Here is a 20,000-nt window from a genome sequence, read left to right as displayed (position 1 = left end):
ATTCTTTCTGACACTGCTGCCCTGACTCTCTGCTGAACGAATTTGTTTGTTCATTCCTGTCTTTGTTTCCTTCATCCATCTATCCATCCATCCATCCATCTATCCATCCATCCATCCATCCATCCATCTAGCCATCCATCGAGATGTTCATTTTTTTTTGGGGTGGGGGGTGGGGGGGGGGGGGTTCTATTCCTTCCTTCCTTCCTTCCGTCACTCCATTACTGAGTGTGAGTGTTGCAGTTCTCATCTTCTGGCTCTTTCTGTTTTTTGTGGGTTTTTTGGTTTTTTTTTCTCGAAGCCTGACTAAGCGCGTTGGGTTACGCTGCTGGTCAGGCATCTGCTTGGCAGATGTGGTGTAGGGTATATGGATTTGACCGAACGCAGTGACGCCTCATTGAGCTACTGATACTGATACTGATACTATTGTTCTGCCTGTACTTATGTTATTCCTTATTCCCTCCATCCACCCAACTAATCATCCATCCAGACTAACCAACACTAAAGACAAGTAACTCTCGATCTCCATTCACAAGGCAACCAACTTGGCGGAAGAAATGTGGAAACGCATCAGTGTGAGGAAGTGTCTGGGTCTCTTCTAATGTACTTTTTATTTGCCCGAGTGCTAGCTGAATAGGTAGCATAAGTAGCACTACCTTGAAATTGTGTACCTTGTCAATGGTGCCAGCTGAATAGGTAGCATAAGTAGCACTACCTTGAAATTGTGTACCTTGTCAATGGAGAGAGTTGCTTCTCTTTATAGTTGTTTGATCCGTTTCTCCCCCCTACCCTTATTGCACTTCGTTTCGAGTGAAATGTCCATTAAAAAAATCATTCAAGGCGCCATGCGTTTGTTCTGTATTTTTCCTTAATTCTGTGTAGCATATCTGAGACTAAAAATCTATGCAAGTCTCGAATAAAAGCTGATATTGATAATCATGTTTGCGCATTTCTTTTGTCATTGCTGCTGTGTGCATATGTCAAAAGATCGGATGAGGACAAAAATACGGAACTTCCTTTTTAGGAAGTGTCTGGGTTTGTTCCAGTGAACCTTTATCTGTGTGCCAGCTCGATCTTTAGCACAAGCACGAGTGACTTGAAGTTGTGTGCCTTGTAAATGAAAGAGTCACTTCTCTTTATTTGCTGTTTAAATCCTTTTCCTTATCAGCGCCATTGTTCTTTCATCCATCCAGATATTAATTGTTCTGTCTCTCCCTTCCTTTCTTCCCTCATACCATCCTTCCTTCCTTCCTGCACCCCGTCACTCGCTGTGTGTGTGTGTGTGTTGCAGGTCTCATCTTCTTGCTAACTGTGATGTCGTGCATGTGCTGCAAGCAGAATGCCTGGCAAGCCAAGACCAGGACCAATCAGTTGAGGAAGAAGAAGGCGGAGGTGAAAGCTGCCCTACTGCCCTGAAGCCATGCCCTATGAAGAATGCCAGAAAAACGCACCTTTCGTTTAACTGATTTTAACTCACTCGTGACGGCCAGTTATTCTCCCTTTCAGATTGTTCACTTACTTATTCCCGTTGTTGTCATTATAAACCATAATGTCACTGTTATGTTTGAAAAGAAATAGAGTGCGTTAAAAAATTAATATCTTAAAACCCATTGACTATTGTTTGATTAAAAAAATATATTCTGTTGTGTTCTGTTCTTTACGTTTTTGACAAGCTCTCGTCTTCCAAATATCTCCTTCCCCTCCCATTTTTTTTCTTCTTTTTTCTGTTTTTCTTCTCTATATTATATCTGTTCCTCATTGTCTTCTGTTATAACACAAACGTAACAAAGATGAAAGAAAAAAAAGAAGGTATAGCAAAATGTACGACAATAAAATGAAAGATGAATAACAACAACTGTTGGTTGTTAAGTAAGACTCATTGTTTGTTTTTGTGTGTGATTTGAAGCACAGTATCACTAAAGAATCGGCAACTAACTTCACATTTAGCACAACACCCCCCGTTCAATACCTAAAAAAACGATTGTGTGAATGAAACGTTGACAAATAAACAGATGTGAAGAAACTCCTTGCTGATGAATTCATTCTCTCTCTCTCTCTCTCTCTCTCTCTCTCTCTCTCTCTCTCTCTCTCTCTCTCATACATACTTATGCAATTAAACGTTTTCTGCATGTTCCAATCCATTCATCCAATACGGTTTTATATGGGGAAACTGAAAGATACCCTTTGTATATAAGAACTTTTGTCAAATGTATTGGTTAAAATTGTTAAAGCTTCCACAAACACGTCTGAGCAAACAGGCCTATGATATGATGCTTTTGCAGATGGAGTTAGGTAAAGAAAACTGGTGCTATAGAGTGAATAAGGTTCTGACTGAACATGATTTTGGAATTGTGTGGTTGTCCCAGGGTGTAGGAAACGAACAGCAGTTTATTGCAGAATTCAGAGACAGACTCATTTGTTCCTTCAAACAAAACTGACATTCTGACAGGGAAAGTAAAGAAAAATATAGTTGGTTCTTTTCTTTTAAAAGTATATTTCAACCTGAAACATATCTCAGAATCATTACAGACAAATGGCACAGAATAAATTATGCGAGATTTAGGTTAAGAACTCTAGGGTTTAATGCAAACAGGAGATGGTTTGAACCTGGGACTTCTATACAATCACCTGGTCCTCTCTGTGGATACCAGGTGGATGATGAAAAACATTTTCTTTTTCAGTGTGAAATTTATAATACTGTGCGAGAAAAATGCATATTCTTTAACACAGAGATGGCTAAAAGCCATGATGTTGTTACTGCTTTGTCATGTGATAATGAAATCATAATTAGATCGGTTGCTAAATTCATTGCAGAAGCTCAAACAATGAGACAAAGGTTCATAAGTCAGAATAGTATCAACAGCATAGAAGATACTTAATAAAAGTTAGTACATAAGTTGCTATTTTATTTGGACAAAACAGAAAACATAACATTGCATACTTGAGTGTATTGTTGAGGCAGTATGTATTGGTTTGATATATTTTTGAATGGATGGTCGAGTCAGTCCCCATTCATTTAGATATTTTATTTTCATAACATTTTTGTTTTTCTTTAGTTCCGTTTCGTTGAGTTTTTCTCAGGATGTGACTTGAGTGTTTCCAAGTATTGCATATTTTCTTGGTTTAAACTGACTGAAGGGTTCAGAGAACAAATATAGTTGGGTTTTTTTTTGGTTGTTTTGAAGCTAAAATATATGAATTTATGCTGTTGCCCCCTTGTCAAAAGACCTTTCTTGGCAATGACAATAAATAATTCCAGTGTCCACTCTCTCTCTCTCTCTGTGCGTGCGTGCGTGCGTGCGTGCGTGCGTGCGCGCGCGCGCGCGCGCGCGTGTGTGTGTGTGTGTGTGTGTGTGTGTGTGTGTGTTCACGCGTATCCAGTGACGCGTCAGTAATCAGTGACACTGTTCTTCTCTTCAGCATTGTGAACATGAACCAAGGCAAGACACTGTGACACCTTTTGTTGCAGATGGTATCTGTACTTTCCTACTCCAAGGTTCAAATTTCAAGTTTTTAATTATCCTTTCACTCCTATTAGAGTATGGACGATTACTACAAAATAATGTTTTCATGCCCAGAACAAACATTTCGAAACATACAACAATGTCACATAAAAGTTGAAAAAAACATAAATGTCTTTTAACACCAAAAGTGTAGCGAGGCAACATTTGCAAATTTAATCATCATACTTACAGCTAATTTTTAATGACTTTTGTTTTGTTTTGTTGTTGTTGTTTTTTTGTTTTTTGTTTTTGTTTTTTTGCCTCCTTTGAGCATATTACAAAAATTCAGAAACACACAAATCATCTGTAACAAATCCTTTCTTTCCTTTTGACTCTGCTCTGAAACTAGTTCACTCCTGTTGTATGGTTTGTGAGACTGCAGTAGCTGCCATCACTCTGAATATAGGCCATTCTTGTTCCACTTGTAGTTGCAGCAGCCTTTTTGACGTTCCTTTGACATCAGGTCATTCTGCTTTTATCGAGTGACGTCAATTTCAAGCCACATGGAGTGATGGCCTAGAGGTAACGCGTCCGCTTGTAACTGAAAAGCGAGAGAATCTGAGAGCACTGGTTCGAATCACGGTACAGTCGCCAATATTTTCTCCCCCTCCACTAGACCTTGAGTGGTGGTCTGGACACTAGTCATTCGGATAAGACGATGAACCGAGGTCCCGTGTGCAGCATGCACTTAGCACACGTAAAAGATCCCACGGCAACAAAAGGGTTGTCCCTGGCAAAAGTCTGTAGAAAAATCCACTTCGACAGGAAAAACAACAACAACAAACAAACAAACAACAACAACAACAACAAAAAAGCAACTGTGCGCAGAAGAAAAAAAAAAAAAAAGAAAAAAAAAAAAAGGGTGGCGCTCTCAGTGTGTAGCGACGCGCTCTCCCTGAATGGGAAGAGCAGCCCGAATTTTACTCAAAGAAATCTGTTTTGACAACAAAAGAGAAATACAATACAGTACAATATACTGTAATAATCATGCCACTTCTGGTACTGGCAGATAAATGTCTCACCATTCTGCCACCTCCCTCTCATCAGCACACTAAGAATAGCTGGAGACCGTCGGACAAGATGGGGGAAGCTGGTCAAAAAGTAATCACTGTCTATATATTGATATGAAATTTTTGTTTGTTTGTATAATGAGTGAAATAGTACTAATGTGTACACTGAGTGATTGAACGAATGAGCCTATTTCAAGTTTTTAACATCACTCTTTTTATATGTGTAAAACATGAATGTGTGTAATGTTTCAATGTCCCCCTGGGACACACGAAATAAATTATTTCCCAGTTGGGGGAAGAATTCGGACATGTTACGAATTGTTATTTTTAGCTGTAACAGCGCTCTGACTCCACACTGAAGTGATCTCACTCCAGTTACATCTTGGCATAGCTCGCTGACGCCACGTTGAAATTTTGATGTCACCCCTGAAGTATAGATGTCACCTCCATTTTTTTTTTTTTACAGCTCTCTTTTGCCACCCCCACCCCCCACCCCCACGTCATGTCACTTTTTGGTTTCTCTGTTTGCTAAAGTTTTTTAAAGGCCAATTTGACTTGGTGTCGCTCCTACTACCTTTAAAATCATCATCGTCAAGTCACAATCAACACACCGCAGTGGTGCTGTGTGCCAACACTTTGAAGTCATAACTGATTAACACCCCTATTTTATTTTGTGACGTCACTCTAAATCACAATTAACACTCCTAGTTTATTTTGTAACGTCACTCTGAAGTCACAGTTAACACTCCTACTTTATTATTTTCAAGTCACTCTAAAGTCACATTCAACCAGGCTCCTTTATTTTGTGATGTCATTCTGAAGTCACAATTAGCTTGTGACACTCCTATTTTATTTTGCGTTAGTCACACGTAATACTCATTGTTTATTCTGTGACGTCACTCTGGAGTCACAATTAACCCCCTTATTTTGCTTTGTAAATCACTCCATAGTCACAATGAACGCTCCTTCAGTTGAAGTCGCAATTGACACCCATTTATTTTTTTTACGTCACTCTGAAGTCACAAAACTTTCTCACATAATTCGCCTCACACACACACACACACACACCATCCAACTCCTCCCCCCCCCTACCCCCCGGCCGCCTCTCCACACTGGCCATATACATATACCTCCTCCTCCCCCCCACAGCCCCCATGACCACCCCCCCCTCCTCAGTCCCCCCCAACCCCCTGATCCGTCCCTCGCTCTCCCCCCCCCCTCCACACACACACATACAGAGGGACGGCCGGTGTGTTGTGTGGTATGCATTTAATTCTAATGAACTCATTCTAGGGCTTGTCGAACAACCACTGATGCAAAAAGTGGCTCAGTGCCAAGAAGAGAAGAAAAACAACAACAACAACAACAAAAAACAAAAAAACGCAACAACAACCTAAGATTCAAAAAACAACTTAGGATGAGCCAAAGTAGGCTACTGATCAAAATCACTTTCTGTTGGTGTTTTTTTGTATTTTCTAAAATTAAAAAGTGATGTATTTTAGCGCTCAGAGGCACGCGTAAACTACGGATAGAAAATTGTTTACTCAATTTGTTTACGTCTTGAGCAGCAATTGTTGTTTTTTTATGTCAACAACTACACAATTGTCTAGGATACACAAGTCAGGTATGGGGAGCATTTTCAACTCGGGCACCGCAGGAAGCTCAAAGTGCCGAAGCGTTTGATTGGCTGAACACGTCTGCACTTGCAGCTGCCTTGGCAAACATGGCCGATGGCGCACGATGTGAACCTTGACTTGGTAATCTGTTGTGAGAGTATTATTTACTTTGTACGTGCCCGTATAATTGTCATGCTATACTGCAGTGTAGACTGAATAGGAACCATCGTTAAGAATGACTTATTTTTGTTTTTGAAGTGCACACACACACACACACACACACGCACGCACGCACGCACGCACGCACATACACAGTGAATCACACACACACACACACACACACACACACACACACTGTGAGTCTCCCTCTCTCACTTTCTCTCTCTCTCTCTCTCTCTCTCTCTCTCTCTCTCTCTCTCTCTCTCACACACACACACACACACAACAGAGGGAGAGAGGTGGAGGGGGGATGTGTTTGTGAATTTCTTCTGTGGTACTATCATGTCAATATCGATGCTTCTTTTACGAATTTAGTCATAAACGGATGCCCGGACATTTTCACCTACCTGTACCCAAGCCTTTGATTTCAGTGCTGTATTCAAAAAAGAAAGAAAGAAAATATGCAAATAGGTAAACTTACTGTGCAGATATACATGTGTTTGAGTGTGTGTTTCTATACCAAGCAGCATTGATAGACAGTACCAGACAGAAGCCTGAGCAGCAGCATAAGTAGGTGAATATTGAAATATAAAACTTCAAAAAGAGAAACACAGTCAGTGAGTGGAAGCAGGTGATATAATTATTATTTGTACAGAAGTGTGTTGACGTTGTTAAGAGCTAACTGCATGAACTGCTATTGTTGCTAGTGTAAAATTGGATTGTAGACAGATCTTGTCATCTGTGTACAGTACATAGGGTGTTACAGATCTATACATTATATAGGGTTTTACATTACACTGAAGTACAGGATCGGACTCCCGTTGAAATATATTTAGGTAGGAACTTTAGTACCTTTTCTATTTTTTCTTTCTTCCTTTATTTTTATTTTATTTTATTTTTCATATGGATTAATACATAATTTGCACCTGTTTAATACATGTTTTGATACAGCAGATATGATCACCACCGCCTACAAACAGGTGCATGGTTAAAGCTGACACAAGGATGGTGGCTGTTCCAACAATGATGGTTCTGTACACAAATGATGCAGTGGACGTCCATTACTCTGACGGATCTCTGCTGCAGCTGTCAGCCTGTGGGTCCTCCATGTTCCATCAGGACCCGCCCTCTGACCTGCCGAAGCATCCTCTGGCAGGTAGGGGAAGGTGGTGGTGTGTGTGGGTTGTGGTGGTTGTCTGTGTGGTTGTTGTTATGGTTTTGTGTGTGTGTGTGTGTGTGTGTGTGTGTGTGTGTATTTAAGCGATATTGTGAGAGTACACTTAGTGTATGAGTGTGTTTTTGAAAGAGTCTTATAGTGAGTGTTTGTATTATTCTCTGTATGTTAATGTATACACGTGTGTGTGTGCATGTGTGTGTCTGTGTATGTGCATATACTCTTGTGTGCGTGCGTGTGTGTGTGTGTGTGTGTGTGTGTGTGTAAGCAATATTGTATGGGTACACATAGTGTATGAGTGTGTTTTTGAAAGAGTCTTATTGTGAGTGAGTGTATTATTCTGTCTGTGTGTGCATGTGTGTGTCTGTGTATGTGCATACTCTCTCTCTCTGTGTGTGTGTGTGTGTGTGTGTGTGTGTGTGTTTAAATGATATTGTGTGAGTACATATAGTGTATGAGTGTGTTTTTGAAAGTCTTATTGTGTGTGTATTATTCTCTGTGTGTTAATGTATGTGTGTGTGTGCATGTGTGTGTCTGCGTATGTGTATATACTGTGTGTGTGTGTGTGTGTGTGTGTGTGTGCTTGCTTACATGATATTGCTAATTGTGTGTCTACACATTGCTGTTGTGTGTGTTTGTGAAAGAAACTGTGTGTGTGTGTGTGTGTGTGTGTGTGTGTGTGTGTGTGCACCTGGTTGTGTTCTGGTGTTGTTGATATTTTGTATCACAGTTCACATGTTTGTGATGTTGCAAGCTTGATAGTTTTGGTTTTTCCCCAATGTATTTTTAGCTGTATTTTCATTCCCGTGAGATCAAAACTGAATGAAGTGCTTTCATACTTTATGCAGGTATGTGTGTTTTATTTCTTCTTTATTTGTGATCTGTTTCAACAGCCATCCAGCATTCAGTAATGTCTAAATACTTTTCTGTAGATTTTCCTTTGGCTGTTATGCTATTGTTCTTTTTTTCATGTTAAAAAAACAACAAAAAAAAAAACAAACACATAATATCTTTTACACAAAAGTCCTGTTGTTTTTCAGGTTTCTTATGAAAAAAAAAGAAGCTTAATTTTGTAGAATTTTATTCAGCCTGTCAGTGTTTGACAGGTTACAGAGAACCACTCATATTGTACATATAGTTAAACTTGAAGTAATTTGGCTTACCGGTTCTTACAAGTCACACAAAGCCAAAACTAAGGCTGAGAATTGAAGTTGATATGTATTATGAATATATGATACAGTGAGCTCAGAGTATTTGTATAGTCATTTGGATGAGACGATAAACTGAGGTCCCGTGTGCAGCATGCACTTAGAGCACGTAAAAGAACCCATGGCAAAATTCTGTAGAAAAAACCACTTCGATAGGAAAAACAAATAAAAGTACACGCAGGAAAAAATATAAAAAAAACAAAAAAAGGGTGGTGCTGTAGTGTAGTGACGCACTCTCCCCGGGGAGAGCAGCCCAAATTTCACATGGAGAATTCTGTTGTGTAAAAAAGAAATACAAATACAAATACAAATAACAATCATGGGGTCACCCTCTGCAGGGCTGTCTGTGCTTTTGTTGTGTATCATATTGTATTGTATTACATTGCATTACTTTTTGTCACAGCTGATTTCTCTGCATGAAATTTGGGCTGCTGTCCCTGGGGAGAGTGTGTTGCGACAGAGCAGCACCATATCTTAAATTTGGGGGGAAAAAAAAAAAAAAGTCTGACAGTATGTTTTACTATCAAAGTGGATTTTACTACATAAATTTCCCAGTGACAACCCTTTTGTTCTGGTGGATTCTTTTATGTGAGACAAGTGCAATCCACATGGGACCTAAGTTTACTGTCTTCCACCAGAGACTAGCATCCAGACCACTGCTGAAGGTCTAGCAGAGGGGAAAAATATTTTGGCTGTTGTGGACTTCGACCCAGTTGTGCCTCAGTTTCTCTTACCTCCTAGGCAGAGGTGTGGTCCATCCACACTTTGGAAAGCTTATACTGCAGTCTACTGATTGCCTGTAGTGTTGCTAGAAAAATGAGGGTGAAGTCACATAGAATGTGTGTTACACATGAACAGGTGTGCAGGGAAAAAAGTCCTGAAGAATGTGTGTTTCATGCCAACAGGAATGGAGGTAAAGAGAGAAAAAAAAAAAAAAATCACAGAATGTATTTCATGCTGACAGGTGTGCATGGAAAAAAGTCATGAAAAATAAAAATCATGCCAACAGATGTGCAGGTAAAGGGGAAAAAAATCACATACAATGTGTTTCATACTAACTGGTCTGCAGGGAAAACAAGTCAGACAGAATATGTATTTCATGCCAACAGGTGTGCAGGTAAATGGAAAAAATCACAAAGAACGTGTGTTTCACATCAACAGGTGTGCAGGTAAAGGGGAAAAAAAAAATCACACAGAACATGTTTCATGCCAACAGATGTGCAGGGTGAGAAAGTCACACGGAATGTGTGTTTCATGCCAACAGGTGTGCAGGTAAAGGGGAAAAATCACAAATGGTGTGTTATATGTTGACAGGAGTGGAGAAGAAAAAGTCTCACAGAATGTGTGTTTCATGCGAACAGGTGTGCATGTAAAACAAGTCACATGGAATGTGTGCTTCATGCCAACAGGTGTGCAGGGAAAAACAGTCATGCAGAATGCGTGCTTCATGCCAACAACAGGTGTACATGGAAAACAAGTCACACAGAATGTGTGCTTCATGCCAACAGATGTGCAGAGAAAACAAGACACGCAGAATGTGTGTTTCATAATCATACCAACAGGTGTGCAGGGAAAACAAGGAATACAAAATGTATTTTCTATGCCGACAGGTGTGAAGGGAAAACAAGTCACACAGAATGTGTGCTTCATACCAACAGGTGTGCAGGGAAAACAAGTAATACAAAACGTGTGTTCCATGCCGACAGGTGTGCAAGGGGTACAGAAGTGGACGCAGTTTGTGACCAGTGCTCACAAGACCAAGGTGCTACAGGCTGTTGATTTCAGGAACCGCTTTGCCTGCAGACCCTTTCTCTGCCCAACCCTCATGGCCCCAGAGGACATTGTGGTCAGTCTTCTATCTAGCACAGTATGTTGTATATATATATGATAGTCAGTCATGTCCGACTATGACCATCAGAACAGCGGAAAAGGCAACTGCTGTCCCGACTGTTTGGGCTAGAATTTGATTATAGTGGAGAGTGTCTTGCCCAAGTTTCATCCCTACTCTCTCGGCCAAGAGGGTTTCAGGACAGTCGGCGTTGGGATGGTTCCCAAAGGCTAAGCAGCCCCTGAGGCTGCAGCACTAAGAGCCAGTGCAATTTTGCCTCCTAGTTTGAGAGTCATAGTCCTTCGCAAAAGGCTAAGCTGTGAATGATTTCCCATTGCATTGGAGAAACCATTGATAATACAGCTCTCAATCTGCTGTTAGCCCAACTGTAAATGTATGTCAGTTTGTGATATAGCGAGTGTTGGTCCTTACAAACTCAAGAATGAGTGCTTAGTCCTGTGGCCAATAGTATTGGTGTTTTGAGGATAGTCACACTGTGAGCAGCTGTAATTGTAAGTGAAATGATATTTCATTTTTTTATGTTACTTACACACATACAATGCACATGTACTACACATGTGCTTTGTACATTGTTATACTCATTGCTGTTCATTATTTGTTCAGCTTATTTTCCTGTTGTGTTGAGGATAGTTGTATTGTAATCAGTTGTTTTTTTCATGTATCATAGAAAGATCATTTTGTAGTTTTACATACACATGCATGTGTACACACACACACACACACACACACATCATGCACACACCCCCACACAAACACACATACACAACATATTCAAACTCACACACACACACACACTGTTATACTGACTGGTATTCAGTATTTGTTCAGATTATCAGTTATCAGTTGAACAAAATGTGCGTGTTTGACTTAAATGACTTTATTGAGCAGTGTTTCCTTACTGTTGACATGCTATTTGTGTTGCAGTCTCTGTATGCCAGGATTGATCAGATAGCCTGGGGGAGGACAGTGGAGGAGTGCCACATTGAGGTGTTTGAAGACGGGAGTCGCCGTGCCGTGTCCCGTGACGAGTTTGCCAGTTTGGTTCTGTCCCCCCATGGGCAGGACTTCACAGTCTGCTACCTGTCTCACATCAGTCCAGATGCTGTCAGCACCAGCAGCAGTGTCCATCACACTTCCTCCCACGAACATGGGGTGAGTTTCAGCAGTAATCCAGATTGTTTCTCCAAGCCTGAGGATGATGATTGTGGAAAGGGTGAAGACACGGGACTGGTTGAGTCGGAACTCGCAGCGCTGGACACTACCCCTGGGGCAGGCTGTGAAGCTGCACAGAATCCTGATGCATATCCACAGAGTAACAAGGCAGCGCTGAACCGAAACTGCAACAACAGCACCCCTGTCAACAACATCCCTCTGTCCGAGGACACCACCGTGAACGCGTCGGGAGTGATCCTGTCTGACGGGACGGTGTCGACACCGGGAAGGGCAGCCCAGCACAGCGACCTCCAGTCGTCAGCGTTCTCAGTACAGCATGACATCTCCAGCATCAGCCGGGTGTCCTCGCCAGACGGACTTCGCGGCATGGTGGACTGTGATGACACTCTGACGCTGAATGAGGACACCGCGGTGAAGCCTCCACCACCCCCTCTTACAGACGTCCTGCACAGCTCCCCTCTTAGTCTTGCCAACACTCAGTCGTGCACTGGCCACAGGGACACTGTCAGCAGTGTCGGTGCGAACAAAGCAAGGATGGAGGCCGAAGCCGTAGCTCAGAGTTCTTTGTCAAACTCACGACATGCAACAGCGCAAGTTTTGAGAGTGGCGCCAGTCGGTAGAGACGAGGAACATGCGTCAAGCCATGTGAAGGAAGACAACAAGGGCACAAGTTCCACGCAGTCCACAAAAAGTGTGTGTGCTGAAAAAGCCGATAAAACACAGGTGTCCTGTGAAGATCCAGCTCGGGAACGAGCACCTGCACTGCAGCAGAGCTCCACCAGCAACCAAAAGCCTGTGCATACCCCACAGGCATACAGGGGTGAGAGAAAGTGCAGCGTTTCATCACGGAATAGAGCCCCACCACTACCACTAGCAGGCAGCCAGGACAGACACAGTGGTGGTGGTGGTGAGGGAGGGGAGAGCTGGTCTGGGAGCCGGCACCACTACACCTGGGTGACCCAGCACATCTCTTGCAACAGCTGCCCCCCCACCTGGAGACACCCCCTCAGGCTGCTGCAGCAAGTGGACCCAACTGACTCTGTGCTCAGTGAGTTTGTCTCTTCTTGTGTTGAGTTTTCCTCTTGTGTTGAGTGAGTTTTCCTCTTGTGTTGAGTGAGTTTTCCACTTGTCTTGTGTTGAGTGAGTTTTCCATTTGTGTTGAGTGAATTTTCCACTTGTCTTGTATTGAGTGAGTTTTCCATTTGTGTTGAGTGAGTTTTTTCCTCTTGTCTTTTGCTGAGTGAATTTTCTTCTTGTATTGAGTGAGTTTTCCTCTTGCCTTGTTTTGAGTGAGTTTTCCCCATGTCTTGTCCAAAGTGTCCTTGTGTTGAGTGAGTTTTCCTCTTGTGTTGAGTGAGTTTTCCTCTTGTCTTTTGCTGAGTGAGTTTTCTTCTTGTATTGAGTGAGTTTTCCTCTTGCCTTGTTTTGAGTGAGTTTTCCCTATGTCTTGTCCTAAGTGTTCTTGTGTTGAGTGAGTTATCCTCTTGTGTTGAGTGACTTTTCCTCTTGTCTTTTGCTGAGTGAGTTTTCTTCTTGTATTGAGTGAGTTTTCCTTTTGCCTTGTTTTGAGTGAGTTTTCCCCATGTCTTGTCCTAAGTGTCCTTGTGTCAAGTGAGTTTTCCTCTTGTGTTGAGTGAGTTTTCCTCTTGTGTTGAGTTTTCCTCTTGTCTTTTGCTGAGTGAGTTTTCTTCTTGTATTGAGTGAATTTTCCTCTTGTCTTTTGCTGAGTGAGTTTTCCTCTTGCCTTGTTTTGAGTGAGTTTTTCCCCATGTCTTGTCCTAAGTGTTCTTGTGTTGAGTGAGTTATCCTATTGTGTTGAGTGAGTTTTCCTCTTGTATTGGGTGAGCTTTCCTCTTGTGTTGAGTGAGTTTTCCTCTCATCTCATTGAATGTCCTGTTCTGTATTCAGTAGTGTTAGGCTTCTGATCCAGTGTTCACCAGTGACCAGGGTGGGTGTGTTTCGGCACGGTGTTGTGTCCTTGAGAAAGGTGCTTGACTCCGATTTTTCACACTCCACCATCTTGGTGTGAATGAGTACATCACTGTATAGTATATGACTTCGGTCAGGGAAGGTTAGAATAGTGGAAGGAGAGGATTGGACTCTCACCTTCCTGTGTTGAGCCCTAGATGCTGTGGACATGAATTTGCTGTCCCGGTGGTTGTAAAACAACAACAACAACAAAAAAACCACTGTTGGGACTTTTTATTTAACCCTGTTTTAAAAGTAACATGACATGTACAGGGTTCGTCATTAACATTTTTTCACATGAGCACCTGCGCTCTAGTTTCAGAATTTTGATGAGCGCAAACTGAAAACCAAGAGCGCACACTAAAAGCATAGAGCAACAAGTCTCAAACATAAATTCATTTTGATTTTGCACGGCCGCGAAATCGATCGTGTGCTCCACTTTTCTACTCTTCAAGTCTGAAGAGCGCTCTTTTGCATAGCCTCCCCTGATTCACTAGGCCTACTTCCGGTTGAACTAACAAAATGTAAACAGACGGCTTTCAAACTTCGGTAAATGCAAAACGATCGCGCTTTTGACTCTTGTTTGTGATGGACAATGGAATAACAATTTAGATACAGTAGTGTATGCTTATGTCTTTTCAAAATCAAGAGCGCAAGCGCTCTGAGTCAAGGAATTTTCCAGAGTGCAATTTGTTTTTTCAGAGCGTTCCGCTCAGCGCTCCCGTTAGTGACGAACCCTGCATGTATCTGTTTGACTTTGAATCCAGTTCATATTTAGTCCAGTTCATAATGTCTTGTTGAATGGAGAGGGGGTTGGTGAGGACTGACTAAGGGACTGAGAGGGTTGGAGGAGGTGGGAGGTGGGGGATTTGGGGTGGGGGTGGGGGGGCGGGAGAGGGGATTCTGGCCATTTGTCTCTATGCTTGGCAGCAGAATGTTGTCAAGAGGTCTTGAGCGATGCCGATGTAGGAAGCTGCTTCAGCCATTGCATTGCTATATTTTCTCTCTCCCCACCCCCCCTCCACCTCCAAACTCCCCTCCTTCCTTCGCCCCTACAGCTTCACAGTGCAACCTGACCGTGTCCACCAACGTGGCGAAAGGTCTCCAGAAGTTGGGAGGGGGCGTGGCGTCGGCGGCTGACGGCAGCAGGTGCGTGCTGTCCTCCCTGGCCTCCCCCGTGCCTCTCACCTGCCCTTTCCAGCACCTACACCAGTGGCAGAGCGGCGCCAGGGAAGGGGAAGGGGAAGGGGACCCGCACCTGTCAGGTGACCCTGTCAGCCAGTTCCGGCAGGGGCAGCTCAAAGTCCTCCTCATGGAGGGCGTGGTGTACAGGTAGGTAGGTAGGTGTCTCAGATGGTGGTGGTGCCTTATTCATACTACCTGCTTGTGCTTCTGAACATCTCTTCTCACATAGCGTTGTTTGGTGGCGTAGTTGTGGTAACGCTGTCTGCCTAGGCAGCGAGAGAATCTGAACGCACGGGATGAAATCCCTTGCTCGTTTCAAGTATGTCATTATAATTTTATTGCCACTGGAATTTTTTTAACTGATTAACTCATTTGATTTGTTTTTCTTTATTGAAGAGATTGATAATTACTTTGAAGGAAAATATTAATTGTCCTGATATTCATTAGTTTTATTATATATGTATATTTTTTCTTTCTTTTTTCACTTAACTAAAATCACCAATACTTTACTTTCTTTGACCTGTTGGTGTTTGTTTTGTACATGTGTGTATGTGTGTGTGTGTGTGTGTGTGTGCATACATTTGTGTGTTATCTTCAGTTTAACGTCTATTCCCTATAAGTGTTATTAGACGGAAAGTAGAAAAGTAGTGGATAAAGGAAAGGGGATACATGTGAATATCAGTGTAAGAAAGTGTTCATGTTATGTATTTAGAGGAAAAGTACATTATAAGAAATTGAAGTTTAAAGAGATTGTGGTGTGTAATGAATGAGGTGTCATAGGAAGGAGAATATGTGTATGCATATCAACAAGCATTAACTTACAACAATGTAAATATGAATAGCGACATTAATTAGAATACATCAAAAAAGGATACCAACTCTGTGTTTGTGTGTTTCAGGTTTGTTGATGTGGCCAACATGAAGATAGTGGAGATATACCCAGGCGATGGCAGCGTCTTGATCTCCCAGGGGACTACTGCTCATTTCTTTTCACACCTCATGTGGAAGGATGGCAAGGTAAAAAAAACAAAAAAAAAAAAACTCAGAGAGGAGGTAGTGGGGTTACTGTTCATCAAGTCTGGCACCTTGTCTGAGTGATTATCGGAAAGGAGCTCAGTTGATGGTGCCCTGCGTATAATGAACCGTTGGGTCAGAAATGCACCGGAAAAAAAGAAAACAAGAGGTGTGGGTGTGGTGTACGTATGGTTTCTCGCCCGAGTTTGCTGAGTTTGATCCCTTAGTTTTGGTGCGACTGGGTGGTGAAGGTTAGACAATTGTCCACTCTCCCGGGTCAGCATGTGTACAGACCTGTTTGTGCCTGAACCTCCTTCATGTGTGTACACATGTAGAAGATCAGATGCGCACATTAAAGGTCCTGTAATCCATGTCAGGGTTTTGTGGGTTGTGGGAATAACATCATACCCAGCATGCACACCCCTGAAAATGGAGTATGGCTGCCTATATGGCGGGGTAAAAATGGTTGTACATGTGAAACTACTCATGCACAGGAGAGAATGAGGAAGCAGCAGCCCACAAATGCAGAAAAAGAAAAAAAAGAAAAAGAAACCAAGAAAAATATCTTTAACATTTCTGCGTACCTTTGAAAAACCAGAACAACACAAGAGTGTTAAGATAAAGACTGGGACACATTTCTGTGTTATTTTATTGCTTAGTCCAACTTGTTTTTACTGTAGTTACTTAAGATGGTAATCTAGCGTCTCGGATGGTGTTTCATGTTCTGAAAATATATGATAGTTTTATGGTTGATATTTGACAAGATTCGAAAGAAAGAAAAGCACATATGCTTGAGCATATATGAGGTGTGTTAAAAAAATATCCAACCTTTGTTCATAAAAACTACTCGTATCCAGATACAACAAACTTACACTAATCTCCTTCAAAGTAGTCCCCTTGGGCTGCCACACACTTCTCCCAACGGTTCTGCCACTGTCGGAAGCAGCACTGGAACACCTCTTTTGGGATGGCGTGCAGCTGGTCTGTCGCGTTCTGCATGATGTCTTCTCTGGACTGAAATCTGGTCCTTTTCAGGGGCATTTTCAGCTTTGGGAACAGCCAGAAGTCACACGGAGCCATGTCAAGAGAGTGGGTAGTCTGACGAAGCACAGGTGTGCACCACCAGGGTCCTGAATTGGTCAGTGACGATCCCATTTCAGGATGTTGAGGGCCTACCAGAACGTGCTTCACTCTCCACTGATGTGCGGTCATCTTTGGAGCAGTTGCACCACTCCTTTATCTTTGTGGTGCCCATTGCTTCGTCCCCGAAGGCCTGTTGAATCTTGCGGATCGTTTCCACTTGGGAATCACCAAGCTTGACACAAAATTTGATGCAGTAGCGTTGTTCAAGTTTTTCAGTCATTTTGTCAAAAACGAAAATCCGACGGTGCTCACTTACACTTCCTCACTCATCGGCGGTCTGCCGTCAACTGACAGCTTCTGCAGGTGGGAAAAAATTAACGCATGCGCATTAGGGTCACCTACATACGTGCACCAAACCACGCCTCCCTAGCTTCGTTTGTTTACGCACGAAAAATTAAGGTCAGATACTTTTTGAACACACCTCGCATATGTATATGTACAGTGCAGCACACAGGCAGACACACTGCTTACAACATAGGCACACTAAGTTGAATGCACACAGTGTTGAATGCACACAATATATGTATGCAGGTGGACCTGCACATACACACACTAAACCTGCACACACACACACACACACACTCACACGCACACACACACACACACACAAGCACAAGCACATACATGCGTGTATGCTTGTAACACATAAATCCAAGCATGTTCGTACATTTACATACACACGTGTGCACACACTCTCATTCATGCATGTATATATATAGTTAAGATAAAGTCACAGAGAGAGAGGGGGAGAGAGAATCAGTGAGCAAAGGTTTGTGCATGTATATATACATGCACAAACCTTTGCTCACTGATTCTCTCTTCCCCTGTGACTTTATCTAAACTACTAAAATATATATATATATATATTAAAAACTCATACTGCCAGTATCTGTGACTGTCACTTTGGTATGGTATTGTGATCTGGACTTAAGTATTGTGATATTAGTGTCAAATAATAAATACATTAAGAACTCATCCTACATGTATCTGGGACTGTCACCATGGTATGGTAAAGTATCGTGATATAAGTGTTAAATAGTGTGAACTGCTGTGTGCATCATTTAGGTATTGTGATGTATGGTAAGAGTTGTGTTGTGTATGATGATTTTTTATTGTTGTTGTGAATGAACTTAGTGTCTGGTTGGACGTCTGTGGAGTGTCAGGCATATAACTTTTCATTCTAATGTTTCGATGTATATTTTGCATGTCGGTTTTTACATTGTACAGTGCAGGTGAACATGTTTTATATGGGAAGGTGCTTTTTTAGATGATGATAATGTTAATGATAATAATCAGTAGTAGTGGTAGTAATGTTAGTTATTATTTTATTATTTATCATTTCTTCATACTGATTATTATTATCATTATATTATTAATTATTGTTGTTGTTGTTGTTATTATTGTTGCTATTGTTATTATCATTGATATTTTCAGCTGGAGGAGAAGAGCTACTCCGTGAAGATGCTGCCTCCCAAGGCGCCGTCAGGTCTTTACTCTGTGCAAAACCTCATCAGGAGAGCACACAGGTGGGTCATGGCATGACAAGGTAACAAGTCTAGCTAGTTCAATGTATGTGCGGACCTGCTAGTGCCTGAACCCGCTTTTTCTTTGTGTATGCGCATGAAAAAGATTGAATACCCATGTTAAAGATCCTGTAATCCAAGTCGGTATTCAGTCGGTAATTGAAGCAAGAATGTGCCCTATGCACTTTCCCAAAAATGGAGTATGGCTGCCTACATGACAGGGTTTAAAATAGTCATGCACACGAAAGCCCACTCGTACATATGGGTTAATGTAGGAGTTGTAGCCTACAAGCATAGAAAAAGAAGAAATGCTTTTAAACACTGGTATCATAACATTTTTGTCCATTCTGTCCTAATCTGCTTGAAGGTGAACCTCACTTTTCATTTCATTGTCCAGTTCACTCTGCATGTAGAAGGAAATATCATCTTATCTGTTGACAAGATTGTGCATCATCAGGTTGCTATGGCTTTTAATTTTGACAGGGTTTGTAGGCCCGTGTCCTTAAACATTTCCTGTTCTTGTTCAAGTCTTGGGGAAAAAACAACAAGAAACAAGAGAGGCAAGGCCTTCAAGACTCACTTGTGATAAATTAAGTCCCCTAGCATTAATTACAGAGTAATTTCCCTTTTTACTATCTGCACCAAAACGTTTGCAAAATAAATAAAACTTCCATGCTTAGCAAAAGAAGTTCCTGTTTGAACAAAAAATGATAATAATGACTCCTCTTGTTGTTGTGTCAGAATAAGAGGTCAAGTGCCAAGTTTAGAGAATACAAAAAATATAAATATAACAGTAAATGCAGTTTGCATATAATTAGGCTTCTTTTTTTATTTTTTTGTGCCCATCCCAGAGGTGCAATATTGTTTTAAACAAGATGACTGGAAAGAACTGAATTTTTCCTATTGTTATGCCAAATTTGGTGTCAACTGACAAAGTATTTGCAGAGAAAATGTCAGTGTTAAAGTTTACCACGGACACACAGACACACGGACACACACACACACACACACACACATACAGACAACCGAACACCGGGTTAAAACATAGACTCACTTTGTTTACACAAGTGAGTCAAAAAAACTGAGAGGAAACTGAATCAGTCGCAGCTATGTTGACTGCCTTCCCCATATAATGTGCCCCCATGCCCCTAACCCCCTAGAGAACAAATGCTCCTTCCTAAGAATTAGACCATGTTGGTTAGAGCCTAGCCGATAGCGAAGGGGTCGTTTCAGGACTGATTCCCAACAGTTGGGAAATGGATATGTGTATAGATATATGTGAAAAATATGAATATCATGTTACGTGAGTAGTGTGTGTGTGTGTGTGTGTGTGTGTGTGTGTGTGTGTAGCTCTGTGTGTGTGTGTGTGTAGCTCTGTGTGTGTGTGTAACTCTGTGTAAGACTGAGTGTCTAGCCCTGTATGTGTGGCTCTGTGTGTGTAGTTTTGTGTTAGGTCTGTAGAGTTGTGAAAGTGTGTA

The 20,000-nt window shown here is 41.8% G+C and overlaps 2 protein-coding genes across 5 annotated transcripts in view; both read left to right on the top strand.

The window, feature by feature from the left end:
• The window catches only part of LOC143289124 (uncharacterized), an 18,395-nt gene extending 15,133 nt beyond the window's left edge, over positions 1 to 3,262 (top strand). For both annotated transcript variants that reach the window (XM_076597993.1, XM_076597992.1), the window contains exon 6: positions 1,289 to 3,262. In XM_076597993.1, coding sequence (XP_076454108.1) covers positions 1,289 to 1,413 — 125 coding nt within the window. In that variant the 3' untranslated portion in view covers positions 1,414 to 3,262. The remainder of the gene's footprint in view (positions 1 to 1,288) is intronic.
• A 2,954-nt stretch (positions 3,263 to 6,216) lies between these two features.
• The window catches only part of LOC143289122 (uncharacterized), a 25,461-nt gene continuing 11,677 nt past the window's right edge, over positions 6,217 to 20,000 (top strand). Inside the window, exons 1-7 of one of the 3 annotated variants that reach the window (XM_076597987.1) lie at positions 6,217 to 6,267; positions 7,240 to 7,441; positions 10,374 to 10,513; positions 11,441 to 12,737; positions 14,716 to 14,989; positions 15,742 to 15,859; positions 18,434 to 18,525. In XM_076597987.1, coding sequence (XP_076454102.1) covers positions 7,270 to 7,441; positions 10,374 to 10,513; positions 11,441 to 12,737; positions 14,716 to 14,989; positions 15,742 to 15,859; positions 18,434 to 18,525 — 2,093 coding nt within the window. In that variant the 5' untranslated portion in view covers positions 6,217 to 6,267; positions 7,240 to 7,269. Of the gene's footprint in view, positions 6,298 to 7,236; positions 7,442 to 10,373; positions 10,514 to 11,440; positions 12,738 to 14,715; positions 14,990 to 15,741; positions 15,860 to 18,433; positions 18,526 to 20,000 lie in introns of all 3 variants that reach the window. The other 2 variants (XM_076597989.1, XM_076597988.1) reach the window with 2 other exon arrangements.

The sequence above is a fragment of the Babylonia areolata genome, chromosome 13, assembly GCF_041734735.1.
Source record: "Babylonia areolata isolate BAREFJ2019XMU chromosome 13, ASM4173473v1, whole genome shotgun sequence".
In the NCBI taxonomy this organism is placed as follows: Eukaryota; Metazoa; Mollusca; class Gastropoda; order Neogastropoda; family Buccinidae; genus Babylonia; species Babylonia areolata.
The sequence above is the reverse complement of the archived record's forward strand: the minus strand, read 5'-3'. Positions and strand labels throughout refer to the sequence as shown.